Here is a 20,845-nt window from a genome sequence, read left to right as displayed (position 1 = left end):
CGCCAGAAAGATAGACATCCACCTCAACCATTGGAATGCCTCTGCTATTGAAAGATCTGCCTACCTTAACGGACGTGGCTGGTTTTATTCTTTGAAGAAATAAAAATTCTTCTCCCCGAGTAGATCTAGAGCCCTCAATTATTCAATTGGTTTGCAAATTCCATGCTTTTTGGTTTTTTTGATCATATCCCTTTGAAAATTTATATTTTTTGGTTCTCTCTCTTTCATTGACAGATATGGTATTCTGTTGCTTTTTCTTTTTTGGTTCTTCAAATCTTGTTTTTTTCTTTGTTGCTTCCTTTAGTTAATTAATTCTCTCTAACTTCCTTTGATCCCTCTTAATTTTGTCTTTACTTCAAAACTCGCATTTGGGTTTTGATCTCATATCCAAGTTCTTGATCACGTCTGAGAGTGCTCATATAATTTTTAACATGGCTTTGGAAAAATGAGATATCTTGGCTATAAAACTTGATGGGAAAAACTATCTTGATTGGTGGTTTCATTTTCAGTTTTTTGTTGAAGGAAAAGATTTGTGGGGGTTTATTGAGGAAATTGAACCCTAACCTGATCCATCCAATACTAAAGAAACCCAACAATTTAAAATCTACAATGCAAAAATTGTTTCATGGATCATCGGCTCTGTGGATATGGACATTGCAAGACCAATGAAAGGCTTCCGCACTACGAAATAAATGTATCTAGAAAATATTTACTAGCATTCAAATCTTACCCGGTGATTCCGAATCGAATATGATATGTTTACGTATGGACAAGGGAAGAAAAACATCCACAAATATTATGTTAGTTTTTTGAACTTGTGGAGAGAATATGAATCTGTAAGTATAACGACTATCACCAGTGTTTGTTGCATTACAAATTTAAAAACGATAAATGATGACAAGAAGGTGATGTAGTTCATAATGAAGTTTCGCTCAGAATATGAGATCATTCGAGTCAATCTTTTGAATCGTGAAATATTGCCCAATATATATATATATATATATATATATATATATATATATATGTTTTTAAAATTATTTTAACACTTTTTTTTTCTGAAAAAGTTTATATAAGGTTGCAACTTTAAAATGTAGAATTACATATGCACCTCAAAAATCCGTCAAAGAATGTTGTTTTAATGTTGAAAAACTCTTCAATTGATCATCTCGACATCGAGAGATATGAATATGAAAAAAAAAAAAAATCAAATTCTAAAAATAGTATATCTTCCAATACATTATTTAGACTGTCAATTTTCAAGATTTTCAAAAGTTTATAGATTTACTTGATTTTAACTATTTTAGAGTTTAAAATTTTATAATTAAATATAAAAATAAATTTTCAGATAATCTTCAAAAAAAGTTGCACGAAACTTGCAAGATAAAATTTGGAGGTCCGTCTTAACTGGATTGTTTAAGGTTGCAACCTTATGGAAACCACACCCTCTTTTTTTTTCTACAGTCTGTACTAGCCGAGTTAGAACGGTTGAACCCACGGGTTTACCGGTTAGGCCAATTGAATTGCTTCCGGGGCCATGTCCGGTTGACGCTTTTCGATTTGATCTTTCGGACACTGCCCTCTGCAAAACACGCCAGATTTGATCTTTCCTACTGCTCTCTGCAAAACACGCACGCGAACGTAGAGAAGGCGAAAAGATGGCGAGGCCCAAGATTGTGTTGTTTGGGGATTCTATAACCCAGCGATCTTTCGAACCAGGAGGTTGGGGCGCCGCTCTTACCAACACTTTCTCCCGCAAGGTTCGTCTCTGTGTGTGTAAAAACTTACTTGTTGTCTTGATTGTTACTAATCAAAATGGCGGTATCATATTGTCTCTGGTTCATGGTCTCTCTCTCTCTAAAAACTTGTTGTCTTGATCTTCATTAATCAAAATGCCGGTATCATCTGTTTCTTTGCTTTAATGTGCAGGCTGATGTGATTGTACGTGGATATGGTGGATATAACACCAAATTGGCTCTGTTTCTTCTCGATGAGACATTCCCCACTGTAAGTATACCAACTCCAACTCTCCCTCCTTCTCTCTCTCTCATGTCTGTGTTTTGCTAGAAATGGATTTGGGGTCGATTGTTTGATTCAGACATTATTTATGTCCATATAGCTGAAAAAAACTTTCCTTTTGGTGGATTGCGAGTGGAACTAATTCATTCATGGTTGGAACTTGGAAAAATTGTTTCTAGGATGGATGATCTGTTTGTTCTTGTGTTTATCAATCAAGCATGGAATGATACTAGATTTGAATTGTATTGATCTTTTCTTTCTTCAATGTTTTCTATTTTGGGTCGAATTCCAGAGGTTTGTTGCTACATGGTTGAATTTCTTTAGCAAATAATTGTGAATTGAATAAGCATAGCTGAGAATGTTTTCTCTTTGATTCCTGATAGAACAAAGGAAGCTTGTATGAAACAAAAAGCAAAATCCATAGGAAAAGAAATGAAGAAAAAGAGCAATAAAATTGAAATGAAGAGAGATTTTCCCTTGGAATCCCTTCCTGAGAGAGGCACCTTAGCTTTTCTAAGAACCCAAATATCTATTCAATGATGTTTCTCAAAAAAACTATATATATATATATATATATATATATATATATATATATATATATATATATTCAATGATATTTACTAATCTCCATGAAGAATCCACTTCTCTTAATGTCCATCTGATAATGTGAAAGAATAATGTTCAATCAGATCATCTTTTAAGATAATGAGTAAAAAACTTTAAGCCTCATTTGATAGAATCACATATTGCTCAATTTTCTTTACCAATCCCTGCGAACCCCATAAGGTCTCGGCTCTTGAAATCATTCCGTTGCTATCTCTTAGTGACTTAAGCGCCTCATATGGTTTTGGTTTCCTTAGTCGTTTTCATCAAAATTTATGGTCTTGGTTTCCTTAGTCAATTTCATCAAAATTGAGTTTATAATACCTGCACATTTGCTTGGGAGACCTGGATAGTTTGTCCATGGAATTGGTGCTACTATCTACAATTTTATGAGCTGTGAACAGTTCAGTTGTGCCAAGGCAGGTGGGAAATGTTCACTTCTATGTTTCATGATTTTGGTTAGGAATCCTATCACTGAACCTCTCAGTTCATTCTTGCAGTTCATTGAAATTGTAATATATTAATGTGTACAGAATTTCTATGACCATAGTTTTTTTCCTCTGTATCCATTAACTAGCATGTTGATCATGGATTAATAGCACAAGTTTTGGTCATAACTTGTGATTAGGGGTACAAAAGGGCCATGTCTAGCTGGACAAGGCCCAACACACTGATCAAATGAATTGACCTGGGCCCTATGAGGCCCAAAACGTGAGCCGAGGCCTAGCTCCATTGGAAAATTTTACGATGTGTGTTCATACTCTGTTAAATAAATGTGCAAATTTCATCCCAAACATGGTCACAAGTTTGATGGTGAGGGCATCAAACTTTGTATCAACTAACCCAGGATAGAACCCACAGTTAATTTGCCTTTTCAAACAAAAAAAAAAAGCCACTCAGTTTAGGGAGCCACCCACATTTTCATTCTGCCACCCAAAGCATAGAGATTACTAAATATTTGAGTGGCCAAATAATAGATCTCAATTAAAAGGAAAGGTTGAATAAATGGGACAGGCCTGGCCAGATCAAGCCTGACCCAGCCTGTTTTCTCATTTTAAGAGACCCACCCACGTTTTCATAGCAATGCAAAACATGACGATTACTAAATATTTTAGTGGCTGAATAATAGACGTCAATTAAAAATAAAGCTTCAAATAAATGCGACAGGCCTGACCCAGCTTTTTTACTCATTGTATGGGCCTGTAGGGCCTCACTTGTTTTGCCCAGCCTGGCCTAATGTACCTTAAGACAATACCTGGCCGCAGCCCATAGCAGATGGCCTACTTGCCCTCTCAGGCCGGCCCAATCCAATGCTGAACTACTCATGACAGGTAGGGTTGAGTTGACTCAAGTCTTGCAAGGAGATGATTTAGTACTCATGCCCAAATGAGCCCTTTTAAAAATTGGCCTATTTGACAGATCTCAACTTCTGTGTGAAGCTCAAAAGAGATGCAACATTTTTTATTTCTCAAAAATTTCGCATGCTTTTGCTTAAATGGTGGTGGGGATCTAGAATGGTCTTAGTTGAATGACCACCTTCTAGACCTCTTAACATACTCAGAGGGCACTGTCATATCAAACAAAGACATAGTAATGGCCCCAGGCCTAGTGGTCAAGGTGCCACAAAATGACGTTCAGAGAAAATTAACCAAAAGACGCATTTAAGTTAAAAGACACTCTAGATGATGCATTTGTCGTATATGAGCCTCGAGTTGAGCTGACTTCAAGATTACTTTGTCAGCGCACTATGATTTTATATATGCAATCTCTGCACTTCATAATGTAATAATAAACTGGTTGGCAACCCAAGGTTGTAGTTATTGATTCTGCTTAAAGGTTTATTGGCAATCCAAGGTTGTAGTTATTGATTCTGCTTAAAGGTTTATTGCCCCTGTTGATTTAAAACTGATTGTTGTCTTATTTACTATTCTCAAATTAAATATTTATATGATGAGGCTTGCCCATGAGAAACTTGAACTTGCAGAAAGGTTAGTTAAGATAACTAATATAATAGAAACAATCATAGGCACATTAATGCACTCTGATTTATTTATGGAACTAAAAATTGTAAATAAGATGAAAATCTTAATTCATGCTTCCATTTTGTCAAACTTTCTTGTTTCATGTTTGAAATTTTCATTCATTATCTGTTTATTTATTTTTTACAAATGGCTGCCTTTCATTGTTGGATCAATTTTGAAATTACTCTTCTTAACTTGATTTGCCAACTCCCATAGTATGTCTATTTATGTGCTTCTGTTGTATAAAGCTTTTGGTCTGCTTTAAGATATTAATTAAAAACTCTCTGTTTGTGCTCTTCTTCTCGCTCACCATTTTATTTCCCTTATTTTAGGGATATTTCAGGACTATATGTTTATCCTCTATTTTCTCTTACCATTTTGAGTTGGTTATTTTTAGTTATCCCATAATGCTAAGGACATGGGAGATTGACAAGTCATCTAACTATATATATGTCCCTCTTTCTTTTTTTTCTGATATTTTTTTTTTGTTTGAGTAAACTCTTTTATTGATAGAAAATGGGTATGGTCTTTTCCTATGCTCCCCACGGGCCATATACCAGTACACTTTACAATACACTCCCTCTTGGAAAACGTGGGTGTGTCACCCTTGTGATTCATACAGATGTTCCATTGGAACTTTGCATTTAGGCATGCCTTTGCTACTTGCAAGAACAGCTCTACTGCATGATTTTAATCCCTCAAAAGAGAAGACAAACTCTAGGCCTGCCAATGAGATGATGTCAATGAATTTTTTCAAGAAGCTTCGCGAGTCAGTCACATCACTTGAAGCTGAATGTTGATTTCTTAAGTTTCATATGAAAGGATAATGATCTTCCATATGTTTGGTTTTCTTAGCAAAGTAATATTGTGGTCAGAGACTTAGCGGATTAGTGTTTCTGATGTTATACTGGATACTGACGATCCAAATTTTGTCAACAAGGGTGTCACCCAGATGCATTTAAGGGTGTCATCCAGATGCATTTATCAGTTCTAGCTACTGTCGCTTCATATGTTGTAGTGCTGGATTTGGGAACTTTGGCATATTACTTTATGACACGATGATATTATTACTGATGAAGCCATGTAACTGCTTGCTGCGAAAACTTTTGGAGATAGATGATCATTGATATCTTCCCTTTTTTGGAACCATTTTTCTTGAGGTAGGGGGGCATGTGAATTGATAAGAAATATCATATTCTTGGATACATATACTTTTTATGAAAACTCAAATTCTAAAAAGACAAAAAGCTTGTTTCTGATTTACATGAGTATACTTATCTAAGTAGTGAATGATGTTAACAAACAGATGCATCCTACAAATCTACAGTTTATCAGCACCACTGACATCAGAAAAAAAATGTGTGGAAATCTGCAATTCCTGGAGAGATAAATATGGCTTAGTCGAATTTGTTTCGCAATGCCAATCACTATAATAGTCTGGTTAGTTCCTTTTTAGGAATACATCACATTTATTAGTGGATAACTGCATATTACTCAAAAGGTATTTTTTTAGCAAAGACACTATCACCTATCATGCTTCAACTGACGAGTTAACTTCTACAGCCAAACTTCTTTGAGAGAAAACCATCAATATTTTATAACCTTCCAAATATCCTGATAAAATTTTTACTTCTCCATCAACCAAGGTAGATTTCAGATGTCATTACTTGATGATTGCTTGATGTATGGATCGTGACTTAAGAAACCTTTTCTAGCAGTTACATTGCTAAAATTTTTGCATCTAAGTTTTATCGAGGAATTTCTTTCAACTACTGCAAACTTTGGGTTATAAAAAATTTAGTGAGTTTCCTTGCTCTTGAGCAAGTTTCGACTTTAATAACAAAATATGAATTGTTTATAACCAACTTAGTACTCTCTATCATCTTTATCTTGATATGGTGGCAGTAACAATGAAGCTTATGATAACATCAACATGGTTATAATCTACTCTTCGTAAATGGTTTAGTCATTAGGCACCAATGTTCAAGTATTTGTTTTGAGTTTTTGCGACTCATCTGGGTGAACTCTGCTTGCTGGGTTCCTGACTTTTTATTAGGAAAAGCTTGGTTTTTGCATAGTTTTTCAGCATTTAAATTAAATATACTGGAAAAAGATCTTGTGGTGGTATGTGTCTCACCTTATGGACTTGGTATCAAAGTTTGAATCCTGCTGTGACATAAACTAAATTTGTTCAAAATAGAAAATGCTTGTAATATATATATAGGATTGTATACAATGAGACCATTTATCTTTGGTACTGAGAGGTCACAATTACTTACAACCATCCGATATGAAATCTGATAGCTTGGGTATGTTACAAAGTTCGAGAAAAATTCTTTTGAACTTTGAGCTTGGTCAATGAAATAAATGCAGCCATCGAATTTCACATCCAATGGTCAAGATTAATTGTGACCACCTTGTACCAAAGGTAAATGGTCTTATTATATATATATATATATATATATATAGGGTGCGGTTTGTATAGAGCCTAGGCTCTAAACAATCAAATCAGAGCCTACTTTCAAATGGTGACGAGAAATGTGGTTTCAATACTGAAAATATTTGTGAGAGCCTTAAAATATATGTTCATCTTTATTTATAAAGTTTAAAGCATAAAAAATAATGTAGATCGATAGATCTATGAAAACTTGAAAAACTTGAAAATTGACGGTCTAAAAATGCATTACAAAATACCCTATTTCCAAAACTTGAAATCCATTTTTTCTCATGTCCATTCATCTTGATGTCGAGATGATCAATTTGAGGATACATGGGCATCAAAACAACCTCTTCTAGTGTAATTTTTTAGGTAGGCTCAAATTTGATGGGTTAGAGCCTCGGCTCTATATAAACCTGTCCCATATATATACATATATATATATATATATATATAGGGAGTGGATTCTATCAGCCCATGGGCCTGACTGCTACAGTGTCAGCCAATGTCCCAAACTCAATCTGGCGTGATTTGATGGTTACAATCTCATTTTGTATTGGAATTTAAATTTTTTTTCTACAAATCCAAATCACTTGAAATTTTAGGCGTTCATTTTTCTCATCAAGGGGTACCTAATAAAAATATTGAACACAAATTCTCAAAATATAAATTGACCAAAATACCTCCGAAATGTTTCGGGGGCATTTTGATCAATTTATATTTTATGAATTATTTGTTTTATATTTTTATTAGATTCTTCTATTCTTGAAGAATAGACGTTCCAAATTTCAAGTGATTTGGATTAGTAGAAAAAAATGAAAATTCAAACACGAAATGAGGTTGTGACCGTCAGATCAGCCCAGATTCAATCTGGGCCATTGGCTGACACTGTAGCTATCAGCCCATGGGCTGACAAGATCTTTTTCCATATATATATATATATATATATATATATATATATATATGGGTTATTTTAGGGTGCTCACTTTATAGAGCATTTTATAATTGTATTCAATAAATTTTGGACATTTATATACCTTTATTTTGTACATGGAGTATTTTTTAGTAAGGCTATTTTTGGTCATTAGGAAGGATGTGACATCATCCACATGGGGTGTGACATCACCCGCATGGGGCACACTAGTGGCATTTAATACTCCATATGGGTGATGTCACACCCCATGTGGATGATGTCACAAAATAAGTGTCCAAAATTTGTTGTGTACAATTATAAAATGCTCTATAGTGTGAGCACCCTAACATAACCTATAATATATATATATTGCTATTTTAATTTCAAAATCATAGGCAAGTGGACTTAGTTTTGACCCTGACTGAGTCAGGAAACAAATTTTGAGTTTTTAAATGTTGTTAAGCCATAACGTAGATATTATTATCGATCTCAATTAAGAAGATAACAGCAAAATGCTTCTTCACGGAAAAGAGGCAAAAATTCTATGATACAAATCACGTGATAAATTTGAGTGTAGCATGGACATGCATTGTATTTTCTTATTTTCCAGACTTAATTGACTTACCAATAATCAATCCCACTTTCAAGGGATTTCCCTTCTGTTAGTTTAAAACCAACTGTCAACTTAGTTTGGGTATTTTTCCAAAATTAAAAACTAAAAAGTCACAATGAAGAAGTAAATGGTGAAAATGTGTCTCACTTTTCCCATGGAGATAGTTGGTTATTTGAGAAGCCTAAAGCAAGAGAAAAGCCAAATAAGTCGAACAAAAGAGGAAACAATGAGGAGTCAAGTTGGACTTTACTTGGGGCTTCTTTTGGCTCTGTGTAGCCATCTCTACTGGGTCCTAATCCTTTTTCCTCTCTATTTTTCCTGTTTTGACTTGATGGTTTATTGTCAAATGAGTTCATTACTAGCAAGGTTCCTACCTAGAGGTAATTTAGCTATTTAAAGTGGAAGATTTTAGCTGTATTGACTTTTTGGTAGGAACAGTATTTGAATAAAACCTTCTTCAGGGACATTTTATACTGATTCTGTGGCTCTTTTCCATTTTACCATGAGGATATTCTTGCTGTCAACTGTTGTTGGTGGACACACAGGACATTGACTCGAATACCTGATGCTGTGCTCTTACCAACTTTTCAAAATCAATGCTGTTATGAATTTAGCACCTTCAATCTTGTCTTTTAGTCGTTCTTTTCTCCATAACTTCATATTCCTTATCTTCTCATTTTGCAGAACTGCACCAAGCCACCTGTAGCTGTGACGGTTTTCTTTGGAGCAAATGATGCTGCCCTTCTAGGAAGGAACAATGAACAACAACATGTGCCTATTGCACAGTACAAGGAAAATCTTTTGAAGATAGTTTACCACATAAAGGTTTTATATTACTCTATATTGAAAATCCTTGGAAGATACTACTCTATATTCAAGCCGATTCTCTCTCCAAATTTTGTTTTATGACTTACCATCTCAGATACGAGTATATGGTGGCTTAAATTCTAGAGATGCATGGCATTATGTCATTATAAATGTAGATATATCAAGAAACTTTTGCAATAGGTTCGAATTTTTATGTGCCAATTATGTGATTTTCATTAGATTCAGGACTGCTTATTGGCTTCGTATCCCTGTATCTTATATTGCTTAGGAATCCATTCCCGCAGTCTTAGTGGTGCTGATAACTCCTCCCCCAGTTGATGAGGTTGGGCGAATCGAATATGCACGGTATATGGCTTCCCTGTTTGACAATTAATTTATAACCACCTCTCTCACTTTCTTGATTGGGAACCGCATTTCACTAAATGATCTTTAGTTCTCCTGTTGTTCTTGGTTTTCGATAGTTCTATCTTGATTCCAGTGAAGTTATCACTTGTGTATAGAAGGAGTGTGAATAATATGAGATTGAGTCTATAGAATGAGCCTTTCCATCTCCGTGGTTTCTGCTTCTTCACCTCAAGCATCTGGTTGTCATTTATATGGCAGATCGTTATATGGAGAGAATGCCAAGCCACCTGAGAGGACTAATGAGATGGCAGGCATGTATGCTAAGACGTGCATGGAAGTTGCTGCTGAGCTAAATGTGCCTTCCATCAATCTATGGTCCAAGATGCAAGAAACACCAGACTGGCAAAAGTATTTGTGGTTGGTATAGAATCTCATAACTTTTTTCGACCTTGTGAAGAGTGCAAGGCGGCACCTCAATTTTGGACTTAAAATACCGTTGCCTTCTTATGCGAATCATTTCTGCATTGTCTCCTTAGTAATTTGTCAAGGCCAAATGGGAAAATACTTCTTCATGGGAGATTCTTTAATTAGTGATATGCACATTTTATGCTTCATTCAGGTTGATCTCAGCAGAACAAATGTTTGTGCTCATTGCTATATTCCAACCTGAAGGATTAACTTCACATTTACTTTGCCAATTTACTGAAACAACCACCCCTAGTGTGAGTTGTACTAGATAGCAGGAGTAGTTTAAGTCCTAGACCTGGGTGTTGTGCTACTTCAAAACTGTGTGTATGTTTTCGACTGCCTATATGGGGTCCCCATAACATGCATATGGCATGACTACATATGCACACATATTTGTAGCAATGTAGGAATGTGCATATATGTGTGCATATGAACTTTCCGTTAGGTACATATGTACATATAGAACAATAGACATTTGCATTTGTGTGTGTGCATAGAAATTTCTTGCTTCTTGATTTGATTAGCCAAAGTGAAGTTATAATGTGTTTGAAAATTTGTATTTTTGTGACTTAGTGATGGGTTGCACCTTACTGAAGAAGGCAATGCAGTTGTTCACGGAGAGGTTGTAAAGGTGTTAGCATCAGGCGGTCTGCATGCACCTGGAATGCCCTATGATTTCCCACATCATTCTCAAATTGATTTTGAGAAGCCTGAGGAGGCTTTTAAGAAGCAGCGGTGAACGTAAGGTTCCCATGTCCATTTTAGTATTATTTTTCTTTTGTGGAGCTTTTGTTTATTGGTTTTCATCTAGATTGAGGCTGTGTGCTTCTTCATATTCATGACCAATTCCAATTTGGAGGTAAAAGGCCAAAAACAAATTATTCTATTTTATTTTTTATTTTTTGTTTTTGAGCTAAAATTTGATTATGGGAGCGGTTCATTTGAATGCTGCCCTTATCCCTTTGTTTATTATGGTTCTACAGGCTTTAAGCTTTATTTATTTTAGAAATAGTGCAACCTAGTGCATCTCTCTCTCTCTCTCTCTCTGTCAAGTTTAGTTCTTCCTAGAAGACTGTATTGTAAGGAGGCAATGGATTACGGAGATGCGTAAGGGCATGTTGGTACTCCTGAAAATACTTCCATAAAAGTATTTTCATGTGAAAAAACTCCTTCATGTGATTAGGTGCGGGAGTTTTTTAACATCAATTGGTCCCAGAACATTTCTTTACCCCAATTAGCAGGCAATTGTTTTAAAAATTTCCCACACCTAATGGCATGAAGGTGTTTTCTAAAATACTTTTTAGATGTATTTTTATGGCCCAAAGTTTCTCTTTGCAAGTACCAATTGGCACAAAGATATGGGTGAAAAGGAGTTTATTGAGAACTTGAGGGCTGAATCAGTTGACATTCGTGTTCAAAAACTCAGCTCGGTCTCGGGACTCACTGCTGCTTGAAGCAAATAACTTGGATGAGTCAGTCATCTACGACCCCAAAATAGGCTCGATATTGAAAAATAAAATATAAATTTTTTACAAAAAGTAAAAAACAGTAAAAAAAAAAATAGTAGAAGTTATAGAACATGTAAATAATAAAAATTGTAAAGGCTAAGATCTTCAAATTCATCAAATGAATTGTTAAGATTCTTTGTTTGAGGGGATTCATTTTAACCATATCTAGGGTTCAAATTGAATTTTTTTTATTGGGATTGATTATTGAAATGAAGAGACTGTGTGTTCAACATTTGGGTCATACAAATACTGCAAACATGGTTTTCATAAAAGTGCGGTTGCATTATACTATAATACAACCGTTGCATTATACTATAATATAACCGTTGCATTAGATCATTAAAAGTAAAAAAAAATTTGATTTTTTTTTAAGATTCATCTATTTTTTATGAACACATGCCTAAATTTCAAGTGATTTGGATTTGTCGAAAAAAAATTAAAATTCAAACACTATTAGGCATTCGTGATCGTCAGATCGGCCCCGATTCAATCTGGGCCGTTGGACTCATTTTTACTTGTGAGCCATATATATATGAGAAAAGATCTTGTCAGCCCAAAGGCGTACTACTACAGTAAACGCCAACGGCTTAGATTGAATTTGAGCTGATCTGACGATCCTAAATGTCCAGTAGTGTTTGAATTTTAATTTTCTTTTCTACAAATAGGATTGATCTGAAATTTGGAGCGTGCATACATAAAAAATAGGTGAATCTTAAAAATATATAAAAAATATATTTTACATGAAAAAAATTGACCAAAATACCCTTGTAAAGTTTCGAGGGTATTTTGGTTAAAAAAATTACGGATTATTGTTTTTATATTTTTATTAGGTGCACATTGATGAGAAGAATATACACCTAAAATTTCAAGTAATTTGGATTTATAGAAAAAATATTAATACAAAAAGAGGTTGTGACCGTCAGATCGGTCTAGATTCAATCTGGACCATTGGCGTTTACTATAGCGATCAGCTAGAGGGCATACACAATCAACTCCCTATATATATATATATATATATATATATATATATATATATATATATATATATATATATATATATATATATATATATATATATATATATATATATATATATATTTCCAACGCTTATAGGCAAAAATGAACAGTGATTTCGCTTATTTTTATCACCGTCCAAAGTTTATCGTACGGTCACGATTGTCCAATGGTGTTTTATTTTTTATTTTTTTTCTATAAATCAGAATGATCTGAAATTTGGAGCACGTGTAGATCTTAGTGATACGCACTTAATAAAAATATTAAAAAAATAATTTACGAAATAAAAATTGATCAAAATACCTTCGAGATTTTTTTGGGGCATTTTGGTCAAATTTTTTCTTACAAAATAATTTTTTTATATTTTTCGTAGATTAATCTATTTTTGATGAACACACACTCCAAATTTCAGGTCAGTCTAATTTGTAGAAAAAAAATTAAAAATAAAACACTACGGGACAATCGTGACCGTACGATGAACTTTGGACAATGATAATAATAGGTAAAATAACTGTTCATTTTCGGTTATAGGCATTTTGTAGTATCTTCCTCTCTCTCTCTCTCTCTCTATATATATATATATATATATATATATATATATATATATATATATAACATTTATTAATGATTTAGTTAAAAAAAAAAATAGAATAGTAAGACATCACTGAGATAGTTACCAAGCACTTAACATAATTTCGGAACTATGGAGCTAGTTCTTTTTTTTTGTTTACATTTATTTGTCCTCACCCATCCCATATAACTCTCTCTTTTCTCTCAAATTGGTGGGAGTGGGAGAAGGTAAGTGAGAGTGCATGCATGGAGAGAGAGAGAGAGAGAGAGAGAGAGAGAGAGAGCGCATGTAAGATGGCAGGATCATCGTGCTTACTAAAATGTGGCTATAGAACTAATCACCAAGTAATTAGGTTTACAAATTTTTGAAAAATACTACACATTTTTTTAGGAAAAAGTTGACAAACACTTGACAGCTAAAATGAATAGTAATATAGGTGGAATTTTAGCATTTAGATTTCATCATCAAAATACATAACACTATCTAAATTTTAATTTTTTTTTTTTAGAAATCGAAACATGGTAAAATATTGGGAATGTGTACTAAAAAATAGGGCATACAAGGAAAAAGTATAAAACAAATATTTTGTAAAATATGAAATGATCAAAATATCCCTGAAAAATGATAGGGGTAATTTGGTCAAATTTGGTCATATTAATTTCTTAATAGTATTTTTTTTATATTTTTATATGGTGGGCAATAGTATATACACCCAAAAATTTCATCCCTATCTAATTTATATATATAAAAAAGAGTAAAAATTTAAATAGTAAAGATCTTACTGTTGGGATTCCATATATCTTACTATTCACTATAGTTGCCAAGTGGCAGTGTTTGGTACCTAGACTCTATTTTTTGTATTTAAAAGAAACCCCTCCTATTTTAGAGTTTATGTTGAAGTCTCACGTTTTCGGTGTTTTCCATAGTATCGTTGTTAAAACTTCAAGTTTCAAACTAAATTATATTTTTATTTTCTTTCGTCCAACCTTTCAAGTTTTAGTCCCATTTTTTTTTAGTGAAACCAGGGTTAGCGACTTGGACTTTTGGACCCAAGGTTCACTAAAAACATATCATGTGTGTTGGGTTTGGAGTATGAAGTACCCAACTTGGCACTCACATGGATTATTTTTAGTGAAACGATCGGTTCGGAACTTGAGGTTCTAACCTACCATTTCGAAAAAAAAAAAAAATGTGTACTTTTGACACCAAAAAAAAGAAGAAGTGTACTTTCAATTTCATCAATAAATAGAAGAGTTATGGATCCAAAGGTTAAACTTCCAAACCAAATTTATGTATTTGGTCCCTGCATCTCAAACCGTCCAACTTAATTGGATAGTGGAGATTGTAGATATGTGCAATCTGCACCGTCTAGCTAAGTTGGATGATGTATATTACATGGATGGTGCAGATTGTATATGGCTTGCCTGTATAGAACTTTGCAATACTTATTCATGGTCCATCACTATCCAAAATCCATTAAGCAAATACACACACGCACAAACATGAAATCAATTATTAAAATGTAAACACTATCAGATAATCGCAACCTTTTGATTGGACTTTGGATAGTAATGAGACATGAGTAAAATAATGTAGAACTACACATGAGTGTTTATATATGTGTGTGTGGTTTACATAAGGTTACAATCTTAAATAATCAAATTAAGGTGCTCCTCCAAACTTTGTCATAACATGTAATTTTGGTGTTGAAATTTCTTAGTATGGTATGAGAATCTATTTTTATCTATAGTTATAAAAATTTAAACTTCAAATATGATTCAATCAAGCAGAGTCATAAAGCATCAAAACCTTGAAAATTGATGTTCCAAATAATGTGTCGCAAGATATATTATTTTTATGAATTGAATCTCTTTTTTTCTCTATATCTATACATCTCGATGACAAGATGATCAATTCGATGTTTTTTCAACATCAAAACCTTTTTCAAACGGTTTTAGCAATGTACCTTACTTCTACATTTAAGGTGTCAACCTTATATATATATATATATATATATATATATATATATATATATATATATATATATATATATATATATATATATATATATAGGAAAAAGCTGAGATCAACCCACTAGCTCATATGAACATATGAGCCCAACAGCCAGGATGTCCTGTAGTATTTGAATTTTAATTCTTTTTTCTACAAATCTAAATCACTTGAAATTTTAAAAGTGTGTTCATCAAAAATAGTTGAATCTTCGAAAAATATCAAAAAAATAATTTACAAGAAATAAATTGACAAAAATATCCCTAAAAATTTATTATAGTCTTTTTTACATGAATAATTTTTTTTATATTTTTATCAGATGCGCCTTGATGAGAAGAACACACGCCTAAAATTTCAAATGATTTGGATTTGTAAAAAAAAAATGAAAATTCAAATACGAAATGAGGTCGTGGCCAGATTCAATCTAAGCTGTTGGGCTCATATGTTCATATAAGCTAGTGGGCTCTCAGCTTTTTCAATATATATATATATATATATATATATATATATATATATATATATATATATATATATATATATATATATATATATATATATATATATATATATATATATATATATATATATATATAATCTTCAAAAAATATCAAAAACATATTTTACATTAAACAAATTGACCAAAATACCCTTGAAAAGTTTCGAGGGTATTTTGGTCATTTTTTTGTAAAAAAAAAAAATTCTATTTTTAGTAGGTGCTACTTGATAAGAAGAACCCACGCCTAAAAATTCAAGTGATTTGAATTTGTAGAAAAAATAAAAAAAATTCAAACACGAAATGAGGTCGTGACCGTAATATCTGCCCAGAACTACATATGAGTCCAACGACCCAGTTTTAGTCTAGGCCGATCTGACAACATGTTTTAATTTTAATATTTTTATAAATCCAAATCACGTGAAATTTTAAAACATATATGCTTTTCATCAAAGCACACCTAATAAAAATATTTAAAAAATACGATAAACTATGATGAAAATGCAGTTTTGGTGCCGCAAAGCCTTGCAATTATATGAAAATCTATTGTTTCACTCAATTATGAAATTTAAAGTTCCAGAAATGGTGACGATCAAGCAGGTCTATAAATACTTGAAAATGAACAGTCTAGATAATGTGTTAGAAGATGAATTATATCCCCTATTTTTCATGTTTTTGAATCTCAAGGTCGAGTTGACTGATTTAAGGGTTTTCTAGCATAAGAATGACCTTATCTTGTGGGCTTTTTAGGTGCACCTTACTGATACAATATAATATTTTTCCTATATATATATGGAAAATATTGAGGTTAGCCCACTAGCTCATATCTACATATGAGCCCAACGACTCAGATTGAATCTGAACCGATCTGACGGTCACACCATCACTTTATATTTAAAATTTACTTTTTTTTTACAAATCCAAATTACATAAAATTTAAAACGTGTGTGTGTGCATATATATATATATATGGTAATCTAACTTTATACATAAGTCCATAATTGACGATTTCAACCAAGGGTATTGTATAATAATCAGTTTTAAAGTGTGTACCTTTCATGTACGAGGGAGTTCTGAGCCAAAGATGCTTCTCGGCCTAAGTGAAGTGAGATGAGAAAGAGTTTATGGCAGACTTTAAATCAAACGAGTACAATTATTTAAGACCTGCCCTACCAATCGGATTAGTCTAATCGAAGGTAGACCTCTCGTGCTCCCTCTTTGATAAGCTTGGGAAATCACAAGCAGACCTTTCGTGCTCCCTCTTTCTTATGCGGCCCTGTTGCAATAGAGGACCAAAGTGAGTCGATACTATCTCGGGCAACTCAATCATTACTTTGAAAAACTGTTGCAAATGATATATAAATGGACGTGGTTTTGGTGAGTCAGTCGACTAACCTATTACCGTGTGGTCAACGTAAAAAAATGTTACATCCTCTAGAAGTTAAAATGGACTGTGAAGAAATGAATTTAAAAAATAACATTTATATTCTTTTGAAAAAAATTTCCAAATTTATATCATTGTCATGGTTGAGATTATTAAACTCTAAAATGTTGGATAAAAAATAAATCTTTGAGATATATTTTATAGAGAGACTGCACAAGAATAATTTGTGCCGCCGATTCACCAAACACTTTTCCTATATATATATATATATATATATATATATATATATATAAGGGTGCAGTTTGTATAGAGCCGAGGCTATAAATAATCAAATTAGAGCCACTTTCAAATAATGTTGAGAAATATGGTTTCAATACTAGAAAGTTTTGTGATAACCTTAATTTATACTTTCATCTTTAGTTATAAAATTTAAAGCTTCAAGAATAGTGTAGATCGAGCATATCTATAAAAACTTGAAAATCTTGAAAATTGACGGTCAAAAAATACACTACAAGATGCATTATTTCAAACACTTGAAATCTAATCTTTTCTCATGTCCATGCATCTTGATGTCAAGATGATCAATTTGATGATATTTGGGTATCAAAACAACCTCCTCTAGTGAAAAATTTGAGGTAGGCTCTAATTTGATTGTTCAGAGCCTATGCTCTATATAAACTTTTCCCTATATATAAAGAGACCATTTACTTTTGGAAAATTGTTTCATGCGGTGTGGACCGCATTTCTATATTTGTGGTCCCCGAGGTATAAAGCATCCATCTTAAAGATGGATGCAAATAGGTGGTCCATCTAAAAATAATTGGAACTAACAGTCCAAATGTTTTCTTAATAGAATAAATCATCCATCTTAAAGATGGATGCAAATAGGTGGTCCTTTTAAAAACAATTGGAACTAACGGTCCAAATATTTTCTTAAAATAATTATTATTTTTAATTTTTAAAATTTATTTGTGTTTTCATATTCATTATCTCCATTTAAGAGATTACATGTCCTTAAAAATTAGGTCAAAGAATGTCACGACCCTGCACTGCCGGAGGGCGACAGAGCGCTGGATCGCGATCACAGAAGTCGCGAATGTCACTCACGTGGGAGTGATTCAACGCATAAAAATACGGAATCAAGAGCAAACCACTAAAGAAAACTAAAGTAAATCCATCCAAGCAGACAATATCAATCCAAAAGAACAGGCATCTCATTCATTCATTATTAAAAGTTATTACAATTTTCCCAAGGCACTACTGCCCCAATATACACAAAATAAAATGTTTATCATGAATCTGAGACCACCAAAACATACTATGAAAGTCTTCATATGACGGCTTTCGAACTTCTGAACTTCGAGCTTCAAGTCCTCAAGACGGCTGCCCACCTTAGTATGGATGCCAGACTCTTCACTCCACAGTTATGAAGATAGAATGGAATGAGCTAAATAGCCCAATAAGCATATTTAAACCAGTGCATTCCAACTAGCATAACGGTGACAATAAAATGCCATGCACATATATACGTATATACATAGGGTATCAAATGAAGTTCCTCAACATGTTTCTCAACAGCAGTTCAATATACAATGCATAACTCACAATCACCTTACTTAAAGCAAAGCAGTAAGGATAACAAATCACAGGTACAATTAAAAGTTCATGCAGAAAGCTTAAATAGGACAGATAAATAGATCTATCTACTCTTAAAGTAGAAGCCACATCGGTCAGGCTAAGCCAATCCTGAACTAGAGACTTCTACCCTCACTCAGGAGGGTGGACAAGGATAAGTGGATGACCCACTTCCTAATGCCCTCACACACACACACATCCCCAACGCGCTTTGGGGTTTTCGATAGGCAGTGGTCTTGCAAGACGCGACCCTCCTTTTGTGTCATTTTTGGTGAGAGGGCATTACACTATCATTGGGTGGTCCCATGCGTAGTGCCAATATAGATCTGGGGGATATTCACATTCACATCTTGACTCTTGTCCTATCATGGGGAGCAGGGGAAGATCACAACTGCCGACACCATTATTCACATAGTAGGTACCCTTCCCAACAGGCAGCCGCCGGCACAATCATTCACACCGTAGGTACCCATTCATATATCATATAAACAATATGGTAACATCATTCACACAGTAGGTACCCATTCATATATCACATAAACAGTATTGTACCATCATTTACACAATAGGTCCCGATTCATATATCACATAAATAATATGGTACCATCATCCACATAGTAGGTACCCATTTATATATCACATAAACAATATGGTACCATCATTCACACAGTAGGTATCCATTCATATATCATATAAACAGTATGATACCATCATTCACACAGTAGGTACCCATTCACATATCACATAAACAGTATGATACCATTATTAGGTACCCATTCATATATAGCATAATCAGTGGTAATATCGCATTAACAGTGGCAATATCACGATAATAATGGTAATATCACACTTAAGCATACATCACAATTTCTGCAGTCATAGACCATGGCATGTGCTCACAGTTTGGGTCGTAACTCTTGGACCAATTAGAGTTTGAAGACGGTTCTAGAACCAATTTTGTGCTAGACGCACCAATCTTTCAAAGGAAGATGATTTAAATACAATCGAATCTTATTTGGTCCCCAAACGTTCACGAGAATGCGGGCCTAGTCGTTGTACTCTGCTGTGTGCATGAAACAATGACATACCCTACTTCACAATACTATAACTTTCAAACCGTGAGGAACTTGAGACATTTCCAAAAACCAAAGTTCATGTCAATACACATATATTTCTAACAAGGTCAATTTGAAAGGATTTGGACTCCGTTTGATTGTTCAAAAGGCCATGCCAAAATTAGGGGATAGTTCTAGTTTTTATCGAACTACATATTTTCACAAAATGATGCCTATCTTTCAATCTATGGGAAATTCGAAAATATTTTGTACATGAAACTTTTAGCCCTTCCAGGGATCTTTCAAATGGCTATAGTTTGGCAGGAATTGGACTTCATTTGGTTGGTAAAACCAGTGATTACAGAGGGGTTAGTGTAAAATCCAGGAAAATAGTCAAACAGTGACCTACTCACACAATTCGAAATTATCTCCCTTATGTAACATAAATATTTTACTAAACTCACATAGCTTTCCAATGGCTGTGATTTAAGGCAAATCGGACCTCGTTTGGCCATTCAAAATCCTTTTATAAAAAATGGTAAGTTCCTGGAAATTCACAGTGGTACTAAGCATGCCTCAAGAACAGGCTCCATAACTTCAATCTCATGCTGAAGAACATGATAATCACGGTTTCCTCACAATATAACCTCATAAACATATATTTCTTACACAACTATGATTCATGCATTCACTCATAACATTCACATTCATCATAATATAAAACACCAAATCCCAATATACTTCCATTTCTTATTTCACATACATAAATTTCCATGCATCCGTATGACTATAGGGCAATGGCGAAGGATCCACTTACCTACTCAGTAATGGTGTCTTCTCACAACTCTTCTTGCACAGCTCCACCCCCACTGCAACAATGGCTGCCCACCCAACTTTCCCCCAACTTGCCTTATAGAGAGAGAGAGAGAGA

General features: G+C 33.8%; 1 protein-coding gene and 1 long non-coding RNA gene across 5 annotated transcripts; one reads left to right on the top strand and one right to left on the bottom strand.

Annotated features, from left to right (window-relative positions):
- The first annotated feature begins 1,544 nt into the window (after positions 1–1,544).
- Positions 1,545–11,253, top strand: LOC18430476 (SGNH hydrolase-type esterase superfamily protein). 4 transcript variants are annotated; one of them, XR_016050840.1, is made up of 6 exons: positions 1,545–1,757; positions 1,927–2,004; positions 9,288–9,428; positions 9,700–9,776; positions 9,893–10,193; positions 10,818–11,253. XR_016050840.1 is itself a non-coding variant. In XM_006840629.4 (6 exons), the coding sequence occupies exons 1-6, from the start codon at positions 1,656–1,658 to the stop codon at positions 10,981–10,983; spliced, it is 723 nt and encodes a 240-aa protein (XP_006840692.1). In that variant the 5' UTR covers positions 1,545–1,655; the 3' UTR covers positions 10,984–11,253. The 4 variants fall into 4 exon arrangements, 2 of the variants coding, with proteins under 2 accessions (XP_006840692.1, XP_088716397.1); XR_016050841.1 differs by having other exon boundaries at positions 9,893–10,197; XM_006840629.4 differs by having other exon boundaries at positions 10,035–10,193.
- Positions 11,254–18,416: 7,163 nt separating this feature from the next.
- LOC110006927 (uncharacterized) lies at positions 18,417–20,845 on the bottom strand. Its single transcript, XR_002280314.2, has 2 exons — positions 20,732–20,845; positions 18,417–18,635 (listed from the first exon to the last, which is right to left on the bottom strand). It is a non-coding gene; the product is annotated as an uncharacterized LOC110006927 (long non-coding RNA).

The sequence above is a fragment of the Amborella trichopoda genome, chromosome 3 (genome assembly GCF_054954075.1).
Source record: "Amborella trichopoda isolate Santa Cruz 75 chromosome 3, AtrichopodaSantaCruz75HAP2 v2.0, whole genome shotgun sequence".
Lineage (NCBI taxonomy): Eukaryota > Viridiplantae > Streptophyta > Magnoliopsida > Amborellales > Amborellaceae > Amborella > Amborella trichopoda.
Note: the sequence above shows the minus strand (reverse complement) of the source record. Positions and strands in the feature narration are given on the sequence as shown.

Coding starts and splice junctions, on each gene's coding strand:
- LOC18430476 (XM_006840629.4), top strand. CDS start 1,656: ATGGCGAGGCCCAAGATTGTGTTGTTTGGGGATTCTATAACCCAGCGA. Junction 1,758..1,926: donor CCAACACTTTCTCCCGCAAG/GTTCGTCTCTGT, acceptor TTTAATGTGCAG/GCTGATGTGATTGTACGTGG. Junction 10,194..10,817: donor GACTGGCAAAAGTATTTGTG/GTTGGTATAGAA, acceptor TTTGTGACTTAG/TGATGGGTTGCACCTTACTG.